This window comes from Cylas formicarius, unplaced genomic scaffold (genome assembly GCF_029955315.1).
Source record: "Cylas formicarius isolate icCylForm1 unplaced genomic scaffold, icCylForm1.1 PGA_scaffold_10__41_contigs__length_53128322, whole genome shotgun sequence".
Lineage (NCBI taxonomy): Eukaryota > Metazoa > Arthropoda > Insecta > Coleoptera > Brentidae > Cylas > Cylas formicarius.
Genome location: NW_026844214.1, coordinates 32220273 through 32235843, shown reverse-complemented (window position 1 = coordinate 32235843; position 15571 = coordinate 32220273). Strand labels below are relative to the sequence as shown.

Sequence of the window (15571 nt, the reverse complement as noted above, 5' to 3'; positions counted from 1 at the left end):
CTCAGATTAATTTATGCAGAATTTATCATATATCCCAATTATATTATTGAACCCTATCAATTGCGTCCCAAGATTTTCTCATTCCTATTTTACTAATTATTAAAAATTGTATATAAGATTCTACTTGCTCTGCGATTTAATATTTTTGATATTAATTGGATGCTGACCCAAGGTAGAAATTTAAAATTAAAAAATGGGCCCTTGTAATTGGGAGATAAGTGGAGGATTAATAATAATACAATATGCTATCTAATATTTAATTGACCAATTCAATTGGAGCTAACAATCTCCAGAATCCATTTCAGAAAACTGTCCACCCTTGTATAGATAGAAGGTAGATCTGCTGTACCGCAACTTAACGATGGTGCAAATGATACGATTCCTATCTGAAAATATTTTAGTTCCAACGCTGAATCAGTAGTGATAGCAAACATGGGTCCTCCACTGTCGCCTTTGCATGCATCTTGGTTTTCACCTGCAACAACATTGTAGGGCAGATTAGATTAGATCGATATAGCGGAAGAACTGATATGTTGGTATTGAAACCAGGAATACAAAGTTTTTCGTTAAATTTCCGTTGGTATTCCGAATTTTTATAAACTCAAAAAATTAGAGAAATTTTATTCCTAGCTAACAAACCCTGTGTCGACTTTTGCCGTAGTTCGTTAAGTTATTCAGGATCCTGTTTTGGTTGTGTAAAATGAAAACTCCCATACGAATACAAACGGTACGCCCACTTTCTTACCATTTGCACATAGTTGACTTTCTAAGAATTTGCCACTATACTTTGGAATAATTTCGTGGCATTTCGTTTGGTTCCACAGAAAAATACCCGCTATTTGAAGCGTCATTGAACCACCTAATTTCCCTAAAAAACGGTGATCTTAAGTAATTTTCTGGCACACCAGGGCACCGAAAATTGGCAAAGTTAAAAAGAGACAGTTGAGTTTTGCCCTTAAATCAAACAGTAAAAAATGACCGGTGATCAATTCCAATCCGGAGATATTTTACCTGATTAAATAATGTCCCGTTCTATCTAGCACACTGAATGAACAATGAATTTTTCTTCTTTTTTTGTATGTTATGTATTTTTGCTGTAATTCGAAATTTAATATCATAATTACGAACTTTCATTTAAAAAAATATTCTCACTTCTTTTGCACAAAGTCGCAAGAATATTGGAAAAAACATATTTTTAAGACAAGTGCAAATCGACAATTGTTATCCGCCTTTTTATTCTTGCATCGAAAAAATGATCTTCCGATTTCTTATTTAATGTTGTAGACATTTAGGCATACCACTTTAATAAGCAAAAGCACGCATTGCATAATATATACAATCCCGTTTCGAATCAACCATAATAAACAAAAGAGCTTCAAGAGTAAGGAAGAATAGGGAAATCGGCAATGTTTTGGCGCGCCAATGGAGACCAACTGATTTTATCGTTGCTAATATTGTACGAAAAGGGGTTCACTTACTCGAACTTATCTTACCCCAGCCCGATACGAAAAATTGTTGTCCAGGTTCATACAATCGTTTTAAGTCACTTTGCAGCGGGAGGCAAATCGGGTGAATGTATTCTAAATCAATATTACAGTTGAATAAGCTTATTAAAATAAAACCAATAAGACGTACCAGTAAATTCGACTGAGTACTGCATTTTGACTAAGCCGATATCATTTATTAACGTGTTTGAATCATACTCAGGGTGAGTAAAATAAGCAGCTATTGGTACGTCTATGTGGCGATCAGCACATATTTTGGTTTTTGCTATTATTATACAGTCTATATCGGTATTTAAATTGTGTTCTCCCAATCTAACAATCAATCTAAAAAGTTATTATTTATGGGTTGTTAGCGTTCTTTAAAAGAAGACCTAAGAAGTCATTAGCGTTCCAGCCTGTATATACGGGGTGTTTCCTAACATCGTTTGTTAAATAATACTGTTTATTAAAAAATTTTAAAAGTAGCCTGTACCTTCTAACCCACTAAACACGAAAAAAGACAGCCGAATACTTATTTCGATTTTATCTCTTACCATTTAGACTATATCCCGTAATATCAACGAAAAAAGCCCATATTTGATGATATTACTGCGGATCTCCCCTATTAATAAAGCTAGCGTGTTGTAGCTTTTCTGACCCAATAAATATAATAATATAGGGTGATATTACAAATTTTGCATTTATAAACACCAACATTCAAAATCACCCTGCATCGGAAAACAGGAATAAAATTAAATGTATCCAATTTTATTGACAATTGGCAGCTTAATTTCAAGTGGTATTCTGCCAGGCTTCTTCGCACTCATTGGACAAAAAAATTTAAGCCACTGAACTTTCTTTAATTTTAGATTTCTTTTTCAAATCTAACAATCAAAAATCCAATATTATTTCTCTTGAACTAATTTTAACATAAAAAATATAATAAATTCTGGTTGTTTTAGTCAAAATGCATTTGCGTTGATTAGCGCTTGGAATAAAACTGTTGATCCTAACCTCAGTTTTCACAGATAAAGAACAAATTCAGAATTCGCAATCTTTTGTTTATGCTTGGCAACTGGTCAATGCATTCTCAGGTGTTCTTTGCGTTTATTATATATATCAGATTTGGATTGGTTAATAGGATAATACCTAATATACTTATCGCAACCTATTTATTTAACTTTGGATTTATTTATTTAGTTTTGATTAAAATAGACCTCCCTAAAATGTTAAATGTACATGATACACTGAAATCAATCTGGATGGGTCACTTAACGAGAGGTTTCTTCAAAGATATCTCAAAAATTTGTTATCCATATTTTACATAACTTAAACTGTACAAAACTTACGGCTTATGGTAGTTTTGGGAACCTAGAAAACAATGAGCTGCGGTTAATACATTCCGTTTCGTAATAAGGGTACCACCACAAAGAAATTCTGTTATATTTATGTCCTTTTCTAAAAACGGCGAATTATAATTATAGAAATATTGCAGATTTCAGAATCTTTGGTAGTCTCTTTCATGTCTTATGCTATCCTTTTAAATAGACAAATTATTGTGTTTGAGTTGAGAAACATATTAAAAATATTTTACAAAATGAATTTTATAGGCCATTTACAAAACTTCTGTATTCCACCGCTTCTGATTCTTATTTTGGTGAAAGGTAAAGACCTGAGTTAGGTTGCAACCTAATAATTTTAACCGTCACTCAGGTCTTTACCGGTCACCAATATAGGAATCAGTCATCAGAGACAATGTTTATGCCCCTCATTTAGCTCCGCCCCCCAAAAAATATATAAGCAGGCGCAGAGCACCGTTTCAGTTAAGCTCTGAAGAAGCCAACAAGATGATTGGCGAAACGTTAGCAAGTTCTTTAAAATCAAAGGACTAATTTGAAATGAAGAATTCTTTGGTTATTTTCATTTAAAAGGCACATTTATAACTTGAAAACTTAATAGTAATTATACTAATAATAATAATCAAGCTCACAGCTCGGCTGATCTTAAAATCTAACCTTCTTGGATCACATTTCTCAATAACTGTGGGGATTACAAAGAATGTATCTATATCGTATTGTATTATGAGGTCAAGAGGTCATGTAAATGCTGTTCTTACAGATTGTCTGTTAATTAATTTTCGTTTTTATTTTCTCGTTACGAACAAAATTCCGCATCTATCTTTACATGTATTTAAAAGATAGCAAAATTCGTCTACTATGTTCTGAAATCCACCTCATCACCTTTTGCGGACTAACGTTTATATCCTAAAAGTGCCATCCATGGTAGTTGACCTAAATCAGCTTCGTTGCCGCCTGAAAGTTTTAATAAAAGTAATTTTTGTTTTTAAATGTACCTATACGGAGTATTTCCAGTTATATCAGAAAATTGACAATATTTTTCTTATTCAATTAAATTTTCATATTTTCAATGTTTTTCAACTACTAGAATTGTAGAGAACCAGAATCCAAACAAAATGAGCGAAAAAACATTTTTTTTTAAATATTGAACCAAACATTGCGTTAAAAAAGTCAAACTGCAATTGCGAAATATTAATTATCTTCGCGTACAATTCTAAACCATCAACGAGTTAGAAGCTAACCAAATTATATTATTAGCGATGGCAACTTTGCACGAAAAAGTTTTATAAAAGTTCTGACTTTCAAATGAAATACTTCAGAGTTCACTTGTTTTGTTTACAGGGTGTACCTATTTTGAACTACTACTACACACATTGAAATACTAAATATACCACCCTAAATTTGTGTTTCTATTCGTAGTGTTATTTGTTTTATAAAAAAAAATTAAAATTGGAATAGTCTTAAAATAAAAATTGGGATACCCTGTAGATAACAGCGGATTACGAAAAAGCTCATTTCGAACTATAAAAGTTTTGTATAATGTTTTTTGTAAAATTGAAAATCAATGTACTAGGAAGCAAATATGAAAATGTAACAACTTGGTTACTAATTTAATTTTTATACTTTTTGGTAACAAAATATACAACCATTTAGCCTACTCCTTAATGGTTTATAAGTTTACCGTAAAATCTCACCGCTTTCATTTTGTTTGAATTGTGGCTGTATTTTTACCAAACGGAAGCAACCAAACCACCAAAACTAACCAAAATGGAATTACCTTCAACTTACCAGTGATTTTATTTCCAGTGTTCAAAAATCCGCAATCTTCTGAAAATACGTCTTCAATGTTTGTATTCATCGGAGGTTTCTTAATACATTCTTTGTGGGGATAAACAAGTAATTTAAATATTTGCTTGTGTATGTAAAAAACAGAAAAAATTACGAATATCTTACCAATATGACAAAAAACACACATGAGCAACATAAACCGCATTGCAGAATAGCACGCAGGTTTGTTCAGATAACGTTTATGAAGGGCCCTTGATCTAAGATCGGTGACCATGAACGTGTGCAACTTGTCGATGGCGAAAATAGTACAGTTATTGGCAGTACATCCAGTTTCTTCAGGTGGAGTGCAATGACTTTCCAAGACAAGTTTTAATCTTAATGACCCGAGTGATCCTTTCGGTTGAATAAAAAAATAATATATCAGAAAAAGTGCCTCATAGAAATTGAAAATGTTAAATTGACAAATTCTCAGCGGTAATGTTAATTGTCATATTAAGAGAAAGTTTGATTTGAAATGACTTGTGCATGCTCATAATGAATGTCCCTTCTCAACATTTTTTTAATGTTGACTTCAACGTATATCTCCCAGCTATATGGGAGTGAGTAATGAAATTTACGCAATGACGGTTCACTCACAATATATTATTTATTTATTATTAAGACTCAAACTTAAAAAAAAACTTCCTAAAATCTGATCCACGACAAGAGAATCGCACGTCCGTCTTTTAGTGCTGTAAGTCTGTAAGAATGTGTTAAGATAACGGCGATTAGAAACTACGATATTGACATTTTTGGAATAAAGTAAGTATAATACACCGTTAAGCAAAAAAGTTATAAAGAAATGAAAGAGCAGGGAAGGCGAATCATTTATTTGTTCCTGATATATTATGTCACAAAAAAGTTTAAAATAAAGGAACAAACTAACAGTAAATATAATGTTGTTTTTTCTAAAACAGCACAATGGTAATAACTTGTACACATTATATATTGAACTAAACAACGCTTAATATATATTTTATTAAATCACAGTACATAAAATTGAGTAGACGCCTTTATAAATACTAAGTATAGTATCTACAAATTCGAAATAATACCAGTCTTTGGGATATGTTTTTACACACATTACTACCTTAAGGTCTCATAGTATCTAGTAACCAATCCATATAATAGGGTATTAGTGTATAAACTCCTGGATAACCAGGCAGTCCGCAATATCGTGGACCAAATGAAACAATTCCCTGTGGATGAAAAAAATACGCAATAAAATGACGAACCAGAAAATTAAGAAAAAAAAAGGTTAAAAATGATTATACTTTGTATAACTAAATTTGGTTAAATACCTGCTGTATGTATTTCGATTCTCCATCGACCCAAGCAGCAATCTGCATTGGACCACCGCTATCTCCCGGGCAAGAATCTTTATTCTTTACTCCACCAGCACAAACCTGCCTTACATTTAGCTTGATATTGTAATTGGAATACACTGCGGCACATTTCGTTTTATCCGCAATAGGAAGTTCTACTTTCTGTAAAATGTCACTAGATGTCCCTAAAAATATTTTTTTTAAAACAACATCTGATTGCAGCATTATAGATACACAGATAACGTAAACGAACATTTTAGCGTATTCTCTTAACATGTACAACAATTTATTTTATTTATTTATATAAATATGAAACGGTGATGGCAATAAACCACTTAACCACTCGGTATTGTATCAGGTGCTTGAAAAAGATAAAGATTAAGCTCTCAACAGGTATAATATTAATGACATTTTTAATTAAATTTATCGCACTTGGATTTAAAGAAGACGAGTAACATTTTATGCTCTCATATTTGATATTATTTGGTGCCACAAATGTTCTATGAGATCGAAAATACAATAACATAGACGAAGACGTTGTATCTGTGTCTAAGTAAGCATCTGTTTTCAGAGCTAACTTTTTATTTTCCTGAAGGTACTTAAATCTACAAGTGTACAATTTGTGTGATTCCATTGCCACTTGTTTTTTGTCTATTGTAAGGAAACGGAAACGCAAGAAGATTTTTCGAAACGGTTGTTAAAACGGAGCAGTGGGCAACATCTATCTGACGCGTTCCTGTCTTGTCACTTTCCTATGAATAAATTATTGGTTCTTAGGTTTATCGAGTAACAATGGGTATGATGGTTGCAATTACTTTTTAGGGAAGGGTCTGTCAACACACATACGCGACATGTTCCAATCACTCTTAATTCAAATAAAATTTCGAATTTCTATTTCTTTATAAATATCGTATGAGCATGAATCTATGTGTTACAAAACAATGTTGACATTATACAAAAAAAAAAGAGAATTTGAGATTTCCAAAACTGCCGAAAACAAGTTTAATACCTGTTTAATAACTATATTTTGCAATCACAAATATCAGAAATATATTTATTTCGTCTCGCCCTATAAGGCAACTTTATTCAAAACTAAAAAATCTTGATTTACTGTGTCTTTCATTACACCGAACTACTCACCCTTAGTGAACCCGATCTAAACTGGACTTGTTCCGGTAATGTAGCAAATATTGATTTTGTGAGGCAAATATTATTTAGAGTGAGATGAGTAGTAATGGTAGATGGTTTTCTTTGTCATAAACATGACTTTCAAATAACTGTACTAAGAGGTTTATATTATTTCTCAATTTTTTACCGTCGGTTGGGATGATGGTCCTAAAGCTTTAATCTACATAGCTTAAGAAAAGACTAAATTTCAGAGAGTTAGCGTATTTAATTATTTTTTCCCTTTATCAAACAAAATACTGCTAAATATGTATCAAACTTACCGTTTCCAGTTATGCCCCATCCAGTAACCACAACGTTCTTAAAATTGGGGTTTCTTTGACTTCCTAGGGGTAAACAAATTGGCCTTACATTTTCTGGAACAATATAACAAATTAATAGCACACATCATCTTACTTTTCAGGAATAACGAAAATTTTGATTTTCTCATCATATTTCCGAAACTACCAAAGGCAACTTTTATCATTTACAACAACATATTGAAGTTTTATTTTTGTATAATGTTTAATAATGTTAATAATTGTATAATGTTTAATAATGATGTTGTTTAATGTTTTGCATACTTTATACAAATTACTGACCAAACCAGACTTCTGACCACTCTAGTGTGTCCTAGGTCAAGACAGAAAAAAAAAGGAACCATTAAGCACTAAACTAAACGTTTTAATTAGTTTTTGAACATGTCATTATTTCTCATATGGACAAATTAGTTTGGCCTGACATCCAAATGGACTCCAATTAACCAAGATTCACATAACGTTCCTTTCTCATTGAATGAGTTCCCAAAGTTAAGGGCTGCTACTGTATTTGAAATCAGATAAAAGAGATCAATAAAAAATTAAACATTGCATTGGACAAAGAGCTTGCTATTTTATTTGGAGGATATTAATTTACCCACTTTTGTATGTATTTACATTTGGCAACAACACCAGTTGGCACACAGGAATAGAGAAAGCCAGAAACGACCAGACTGACCGCCGTCTGACGTACGAATAACAATACGCCTGCCTTTCTTCCGAATACATTTGTATTTTATTTCAAAATAAATAGTTAAAAATATGCAGTCCACTTCGCATCAATTCATCTAGATCACTGGGCCAACAAAAATTCTTGAAGTTTTATTATCTAGTGGCGATATGTGTAAACAATAACTACAATTGCAATTAGTAACTGTGTTTTCGTGTAATTCGCTATCAAGAATAGTTGATTGATTTCACGACTATTCAGTATTTATTTAATTACCGCGATTTCGTTTATTTAGCAGATTTTTGGTTAGTGTATTTTGTACCGCATAAATCGCACCTGCATATGAACCTACCTACGCCGAAGTTCATTGAAGAAACTCTGAGAAGACCGATATCATTCGTAAAACTGGCAGCGTTGTAAGACGGGTGCGGAATCACTTCCTCGATATCTAAATCTTGTACAGGGGGTGCACATTTAATAGAATTGTTTGGTTGCAATTCGCAGTCTGTTGAATTACGAATACTATGTTCTCCAACTCTGATGCCAAACCTAAAATATGAAATCTATAACCTTTTAATTTCAGAATGATGTAAAAATTTACAATTTGTCCTTTAAATTTGTTATGCAATGGGCAGCTGTCAATATATAGTTTTTGTTTATTATGCTACCCCCACATCTGAATGTCGGACCAGTCCCTACAAAAACGTCTAATTAATAACAGTATGCATTATATGTATACAAGTCTATTATGGAACAAGTTTAATAAAGCATACTTTAGCGAGTTGGTTTTGGCACGAGCCGAGCGAGTATTTGTTTGTTAAGCGAAAGACTGAAGAATATCATCAACGTGTTGCATAAAACGTTTCTTAAATTTTTGTAAAACAGCAGAGCACTGAGTGACGACTGAAGTGGCCAAAAGAACTACAAAACGACAAAATACAATCCGTCGCTAAAATCTAACTAAAATCTAAAAAAACATATCCGATCGCTTCCAAACCCGTGATTGAAGGGCCGGTAAGGTCAGAAGGGGTTCGCGGCCGAATGTAACGAAGATGACATCCAAAACTAACACTTTAACGCACTTGATCGATTCATAATTATTTATTTTAGAGTAAAGAGTAGAAAAATTATCTAAAATATAATATCATATAAACATTTATGGAAGTAGGGGCTCTTTCCCTAAAATAGGCATTCACAATTAATACTGACATTTTTTCTTGGGATTTACAATTTTTTTGTCGAACTGTAAAACATTACAAAAAGAAATTGTTCTAAAACATTCTGTATTGCACAAATCTAATGTTTCGGTGATATTATCAAAATGTGTAATCCTGGATTACAAACATAAAAATTTGAGCCTGGGGTGCGTTTGCACTCTTTCCACGAGCTATTAAAAAAATTGATCGTTACTTGCAATGTTTGGAACGAAGTTTAAGTACCAAAATCTTTTTTTGTAGTCACGGTTCGAGGAATTAAAACATGAAACCCTATTTTTCCCAACGAACTATATTTGATGTGTAGGATATGCTTCTAAAGAAGACCGTTTACTGCTTAACCAAAGTTGCAAACACCGCAGCCAAATCAAGTCATATGAGGCAGGTGGGATAAGGGTGAAATAAACGCGAACCATATAATTCATATTTAATTAAGAACACAGGATAAAGGAGCGTTACGTAAAAACCCAATTAAATGTGGCGTATCTTTTACAGCATACAGGAAGCAACACGATACCACAGTCAAGGTTAACTTCGAACAGTAAAAAAACAGTGCGATAAAGAAGTCAAGAGGAAATTTATAAGCAAGCGTAGTGGCAAAATGCAACATTCTTATCGCTGCTAATTGCTTGGGCACTTTTATGTTGAAGCAAAATCTTTTATTGCAGTAGTAAAACTACAGGTTTTTATATTTTATTCACTAGTTCTTCATTGCCATACCAATAAAAAATGTAATTGTAATTGTTAACTAAGTCAAACAAACAAAGCAACAAGAGTCAATATCTTACTTGTTTGATATGATAACAGTGCCATCCACGGAAATTCGTTCAGTAGAGCATCTTCTCCGTTGATTATTTTATCAGTGGTATCCAGGTATCCGCAATCGGAAGGAAGAAGATTAATATTTCTGTGGTTAGAAACGTCAGGCGGTTCTTGTAAATTGTCACCAATATTAATTGGCCCGGAAGGACAACACACCTTAAATGAAATAGGATATTACATTATCAGTGGATAGTAAAATCATCAAAGTACTCGCGATTTTTGTTTTATTAAATTTCCTATTAAATAGAGCAACTTATCCAAGAACACTTTTCTTTTCTTTTTGGTACACTAAAAAAATTGAAATAATAAAAATGTAAAAACCTATTTTTCTTATTATTTAAAACAAGTAACCTTTAGCAAATTAGCAAACTTCCAATCACTAGTTAATTCATTCTTCCGAATAGCTATAATCAGGTTAAATATATCAATATATTGACAAAATGCATTAGGATATGCATCATAATGCAAAAAACGCAAACTAAAATTTAAATATTGATAAACTGATTACTACTGAATTCATTAGATTAGGTGACCTGTAGATTGCATTATCCAAGTTTACACTTAATGAACAGATAAACTGAAAAAATAATGTAAATCTGATTTAGTAATTAACTAACAGAAAACTTAAAAGGTTTCGAACATCTACCACAGCGTGTTTAAATTTTGGCAATTTTTCGCATTTGCTGTTTAGCTGTTAAATGGTTTGTGAATTTTAAAACAAATCTAAAATTTGATTTCCAAAACCACTGTTTCGGTTCCTAAAGTTCCCAAATAAATAAAAAATCATGCTAGAGTTTGTAAAAACTGTTTGGTTTTTGTGATTTCACATCTTTGACCTCTTCCGAAATACCATAGGAAATGAGATTATTGACTGCTTTGATGCATAAACACTAAATTATGAATTTAAAACCAACCGCGAAGAAATATACACATATGAATATGCATTTTCTCTTTGTGGGAATTGGAAAAAAAATTAGTTAACTCTCTTCGCTTATAGGATATACAGTTGTTTTCTAACTCTGTGCTCAATTCCTTTGCATTAAATGTAAATATACCGGGAGCCCATAAAGTCCGGAAACATTGGAATATCTCGAGAATTACTTTTTTTATTATAGATTCGGACTCTATGCTACAAACATGCTTGGTTTTGTTCGACGTTTTTTTTTTTGGATTCCCAGTATATATAATATATAATCGTATTTTTCAAGAAATACACAGGTGATTGTTATGAATCCGACTTTAGTGTTATGTTTGTTTTAACATATTTTTTTCTACTCATTAATAATCATTAATAAATGAGTGTCTAAAGGACTTTATAAATGTGTTGCATAAAGGAGCGAAAAGGTTCTAATTGATTCTTGACAGTAATTAATGAAGGTGATGTTTTAAAGTTACACTTTGCGCACGCCTGAATAATGGATAATTGGTTATTTTAGAGTAGGTAACAGAAGAAATATATTAAAAACGTATCATGTTATTAAAATCGGATTCAGAAAATTGACATTCATTCATTACATTTTGTGACCAATAACGACATCAAAAAATAAAAAACGTAGGTCTCCTTAGCAGCAGTGGGTTGTGGTCATGTTTGGTGATATGACACAATTTTTTATTCAATATTGCGTAATTTTGGAGATATATAAATTCGCTTGCAACGTTGTAACATGGATCGAAGAAAGAAAACAAATTTGCTTACCATATTTGTTTCACTTACAGGCAGAGTTGGTTGTTACCAAGGTCACATGAATAGCTAGAAAGTTGTTTGCTTTATTGCCTAAAGAATATTGGTAAAACAACGGCTCCCTACCGTTGATTGTATAGATGGTATATATTTTTATAAACCTCACATTGTTTATAGAGCTTTCTGATTAATAAATATTTTCATATTCCGGTTGATGTTGAGAGGATTTTTTTAAAGTCTTGTCTCAATGAATAATTCCGAGTATTTTTTGATAACAAACTTACTTTAACACCATCTTCATTAACGCCACAAGTATACGATTGAATTCTTTGAAGTACTGCAGAGGAGATTGGTCTCTTAATGGTTTGGAGCAGTGTTACCATTGGCGCGCATTTTTTTACTGGCATACACACGCCAGAACCCCTATCAGGTGTTCGGCAACCTTCGTCATCAACTAACCATTCTGAAAAGTAAATATGCAAATGAGTCTTTTAATTGTTCTCAGGGTGACATTGGGGATTGTTTTTGTTTATATCTGCAAAGTTTATATTCATAAGGAATCATCTGTGAACGAATTTCAAGCTAAACTGACTGTGATTTAAACTCATATATTCGTATTTTGCAGAGAAATTGATAAACTAAATAGACCGTAATAAACTCACACCTTCTACTGATAAGGATTGCAATAATGCATAATGACATGTATTAGTTAAAAAATGTTTTGTCCTTTCAACGGGGATACTTCCAATACGTCATTTAAATATTTAATAGAAAATGGTACCTTCTGTTCTTCAATACAAGAAAAACAACAAATAACCACACACAAGCCAACACACTTGGTTTCAAAATTTTATAGAAAATGTAATTTTTTTAAGCTTAATCGGACAAAAATTAATGAATTGAAATTTACAATTCAACAACTCAATATTTGAAACTATTAAGCTATTTTCCACACCATCTCTGATATCTTCTAAACAGTTATTTTCACTGTTTAATTTGAAAAATTATATATACTATACTATACTAAATCCTAATCCTCTTAAACATTGAGAGGATGCAAAAAATTTCAAATATTTTTCTTTGACTGCCTATCCATATTATTATTTTGGCGACCACATTTCCAAATTTATATCTGGCACTATGTATGAATTGATTGATTTTATTCAGATCTAAAATGCATTGCAGTATACAATTAAGGTAGGCACTTTTTTTTTCTTCATTTTGGTAATTAGTTATTTGCTTTATGCGTACATAACATTTTACATAACGCATGAGTAGTGACAGATTTTATGAATACATTACTTGCCTTCCCCTTTAATCCAATTAACTACACATTTTTTGATGTTTCTTCAGGATCATCAAATCAATCCAAAATCTTTAAACTTTGACATCTCGGTAACGAAGTTCCTGTGGATACAATGCGAGTGTCTAACTTCAGTAAATAAAGCAAAGTTTTTTTTTCGCAAAATGCTTGGACACACGTTCCGCTGCAGCAGCTATTTTTTCAAATAGGAGCCCTATTTTTTCCATAACTATTTTAAAAGGGTAAATCAAGTTCCACATGAGTGCCAAGTTTCTAATTTTTTTGTTTAGTCTAGTAGATAAATGAATAACATAATTTTATATTTCAACCTGGTGGGTTTCACGTAAGTGAAACTTACACCTTTATAATATGTATAGGATATTAAATATAGGATAAACTAAATAGGGGATACAAATTTAATTGAGTTGAGTTTGATGTTTTTTTTTTATATTTTAAATGACAAGGAACAAAAAGTAAGAATATTAAAGGATTAAAAAAATAAGTAATCAATAAATAAAAAATATGGTCGACGCCATATCTCAAATTAGGGACATGCTCCATGAAATTTTCTTACATGAAAAGGAATTTGAGTTTATTGGAAGTTAGAACCTCGCAATCTTTTTAATGTAGGATTTTTGTCTTAAAAAAATTTCTTCCTTATATTATAAAACATTAATATTAAGCATAACTTGTATTCCCGCTCATTTCTCATTCGTTTCTTCGATTTGTTTATTGCGCTTTAGCATATTTTTTGTCGAACATATTGAGGGAGCAGCATATGTTCCTAACCCCACTAATCCACTTATTATATTTTCAGTTTTTAGCAAAAGGAGCAACATAATAACATTTTAAATCATAACAGTTTAGTGTCGATTTGAAAGACTTTCCCCGTGCCATTTCCAACAACCATACCATTTGGCAAATGTACTGCGCTTAATTGAAATTTTATTTTGTTTAATTGAATCTTTAAATTTTAAATCGCCACTTACGCGAACTGACCAGACCGATCCCAGATACAAAATACACAAAACATAACACGCAACTAAATTCTCTTGGCCGAGTTAAGTACTTCATGTCCGCCACAAAGAATCAACCGACACGAACTAACATCGCATCGCATCGAACCGGAATGCCTAGTGACTTTAATTAACGTGAATTTTATGCAGAGTAAAGTCACTGAGCTCAATTGAATTGTTCCGGGAAGGAATTTCCTAAAATGTACTAGAAATACCGTTAATTGTTGACTTTGTGCTATAATAGGTTCCTAAAATTTTTATCCGATAAAAAAACCCTGGATCTACAATTTTATAATACAATATAATGTAGCTACACTGCAACCGGTTTTCCTTGAATTTTTGGATCTGTATTATTGTGTTTTGAAAAAGGTCTAAAATAATATACTACAAATTTCATTTGTTGGGAGAAAACTGTTTTCTATAGTTCACGGATTTTTGCACATTGCCATAATTCGGTAACACTTTCCGCAAAATGGTTTCCATATTTGTCGATTTGTTCAGGCACAAAACCAGCTCAAAAGTTATTTTACTCATAATTTACAACTTCCATAATCAAAATTACTAGGACCGAGTATTATTTCCTCCATCGTATTTGAATTCAATGCCAGCAAAAGTTTGTGTTGGTGAAACGTCATCACAATAATGTTTGGTTTGCTATCTATTACTAATTTTTGTCCATTCGTAACTATCGTAAATATTTATGTTCTTGTCTGATTTGCTTGTTTCGATTGTTGATGGAGATATTTAGTAATGCGATTCAATGTTAAAGCTATTTGCTTTTCCAAAAAACATTACATTTTATTTTAAATTTTATAAAATCAAACTCTTGTCCACAATTTTTCTTATTTCGCGACAAAAATTGCATTTTTTCGGGAAGTAATAGGGAAAATTTACATTTTATCAAGTCATAAGCTATTATCTTCATTCGGGTTTAAAGGCCGTCGTCGGTTGGAATTATTTCCTAACGTTTCGCTAGCACGAGTGGCGAGCTTCTTCAGACGTCCGATGTTGGACGTAGACAGTCTACGTCCAACATCGGAGATGGAAGGACCTCTGAAGAAGCTCGCCACTCGTGCTAGCGAAACGTTAGGAAGTAATTCCTACCGACGACGGCCTTTAAACCCGAATCAAGATAATAGCTTATCAACGGGCCGCGAAAGCCTTAACCAATTTATCAAGTCATTTTTTACCTTTATATTTTTTAGAGAGTATTTTATTAATTGGAATAATGATCATCCATAAAAAAAAAACATCTTTCCGATAAAACTGCTTTAAATGGAAGAGTTATTTTCACTCCCTATAAGCTTGATACCAGAAAGATACTCCAGATACAATTATCCGGAGACACAACCTTGCAAACCGGTTAAGAAGTTTTCCACCTTTAATAGTT

The 15571-nt window shown here is 32.2% G+C and overlaps 2 protein-coding genes and 1 long non-coding RNA gene across 3 annotated transcripts; all 3 read right to left on the bottom strand.

Moving 5' to 3' along the window:
* Positions 1-260: 260 nt before the first annotated feature.
* On the bottom strand, positions 261-2456 carry LOC132708122 (serine protease easter-like). Its single transcript, XM_060680251.1, has 5 exons — positions 2039-2456; positions 1636-1829; positions 1479-1580; positions 746-868; positions 261-475 (listed from the first exon to the last, which is right to left on the bottom strand). Exons 2-5 carry the CDS (start codon positions 1658-1660, stop codon positions 270-272), a joined length of 456 nt encoding a protein of 151 aa, XP_060536234.1. The 5' UTR covers positions 1661-1829; positions 2039-2456; the 3' UTR covers positions 261-269.
* Positions 2457-2857: 401 nt separating this feature from the next.
* Positions 2858-4824, bottom strand: LOC132708123 (uncharacterized). The gene is made up of 4 exons (XR_009619836.1): positions 4796-4824; positions 4631-4720; positions 3740-3796; positions 2858-2942 (listed from the first exon to the last, which is right to left on the bottom strand). It is a non-coding gene; the product is annotated as an uncharacterized LOC132708123 (long non-coding RNA).
* A 668-nt stretch (positions 4825-5492) lies between these two features.
* LOC132703066 (phenoloxidase-activating factor 3-like) lies at positions 5493-14291 on the bottom strand. Its single transcript, XM_060672116.1, has 8 exons — positions 14155-14291; positions 12147-12325; positions 10148-10337; positions 8747-8840; positions 8498-8694; positions 7443-7535; positions 5971-6179; positions 5493-5868 (listed from the first exon to the last, which is right to left on the bottom strand). Exons 1-8 carry the CDS (start codon positions 14237-14239, stop codon positions 5761-5763), a joined length of 1155 nt encoding a protein of 384 aa, XP_060528099.1. The 5' UTR covers positions 14240-14291; the 3' UTR covers positions 5493-5760.
* Positions 14292-15571: the final 1280 nt, after the last annotated feature.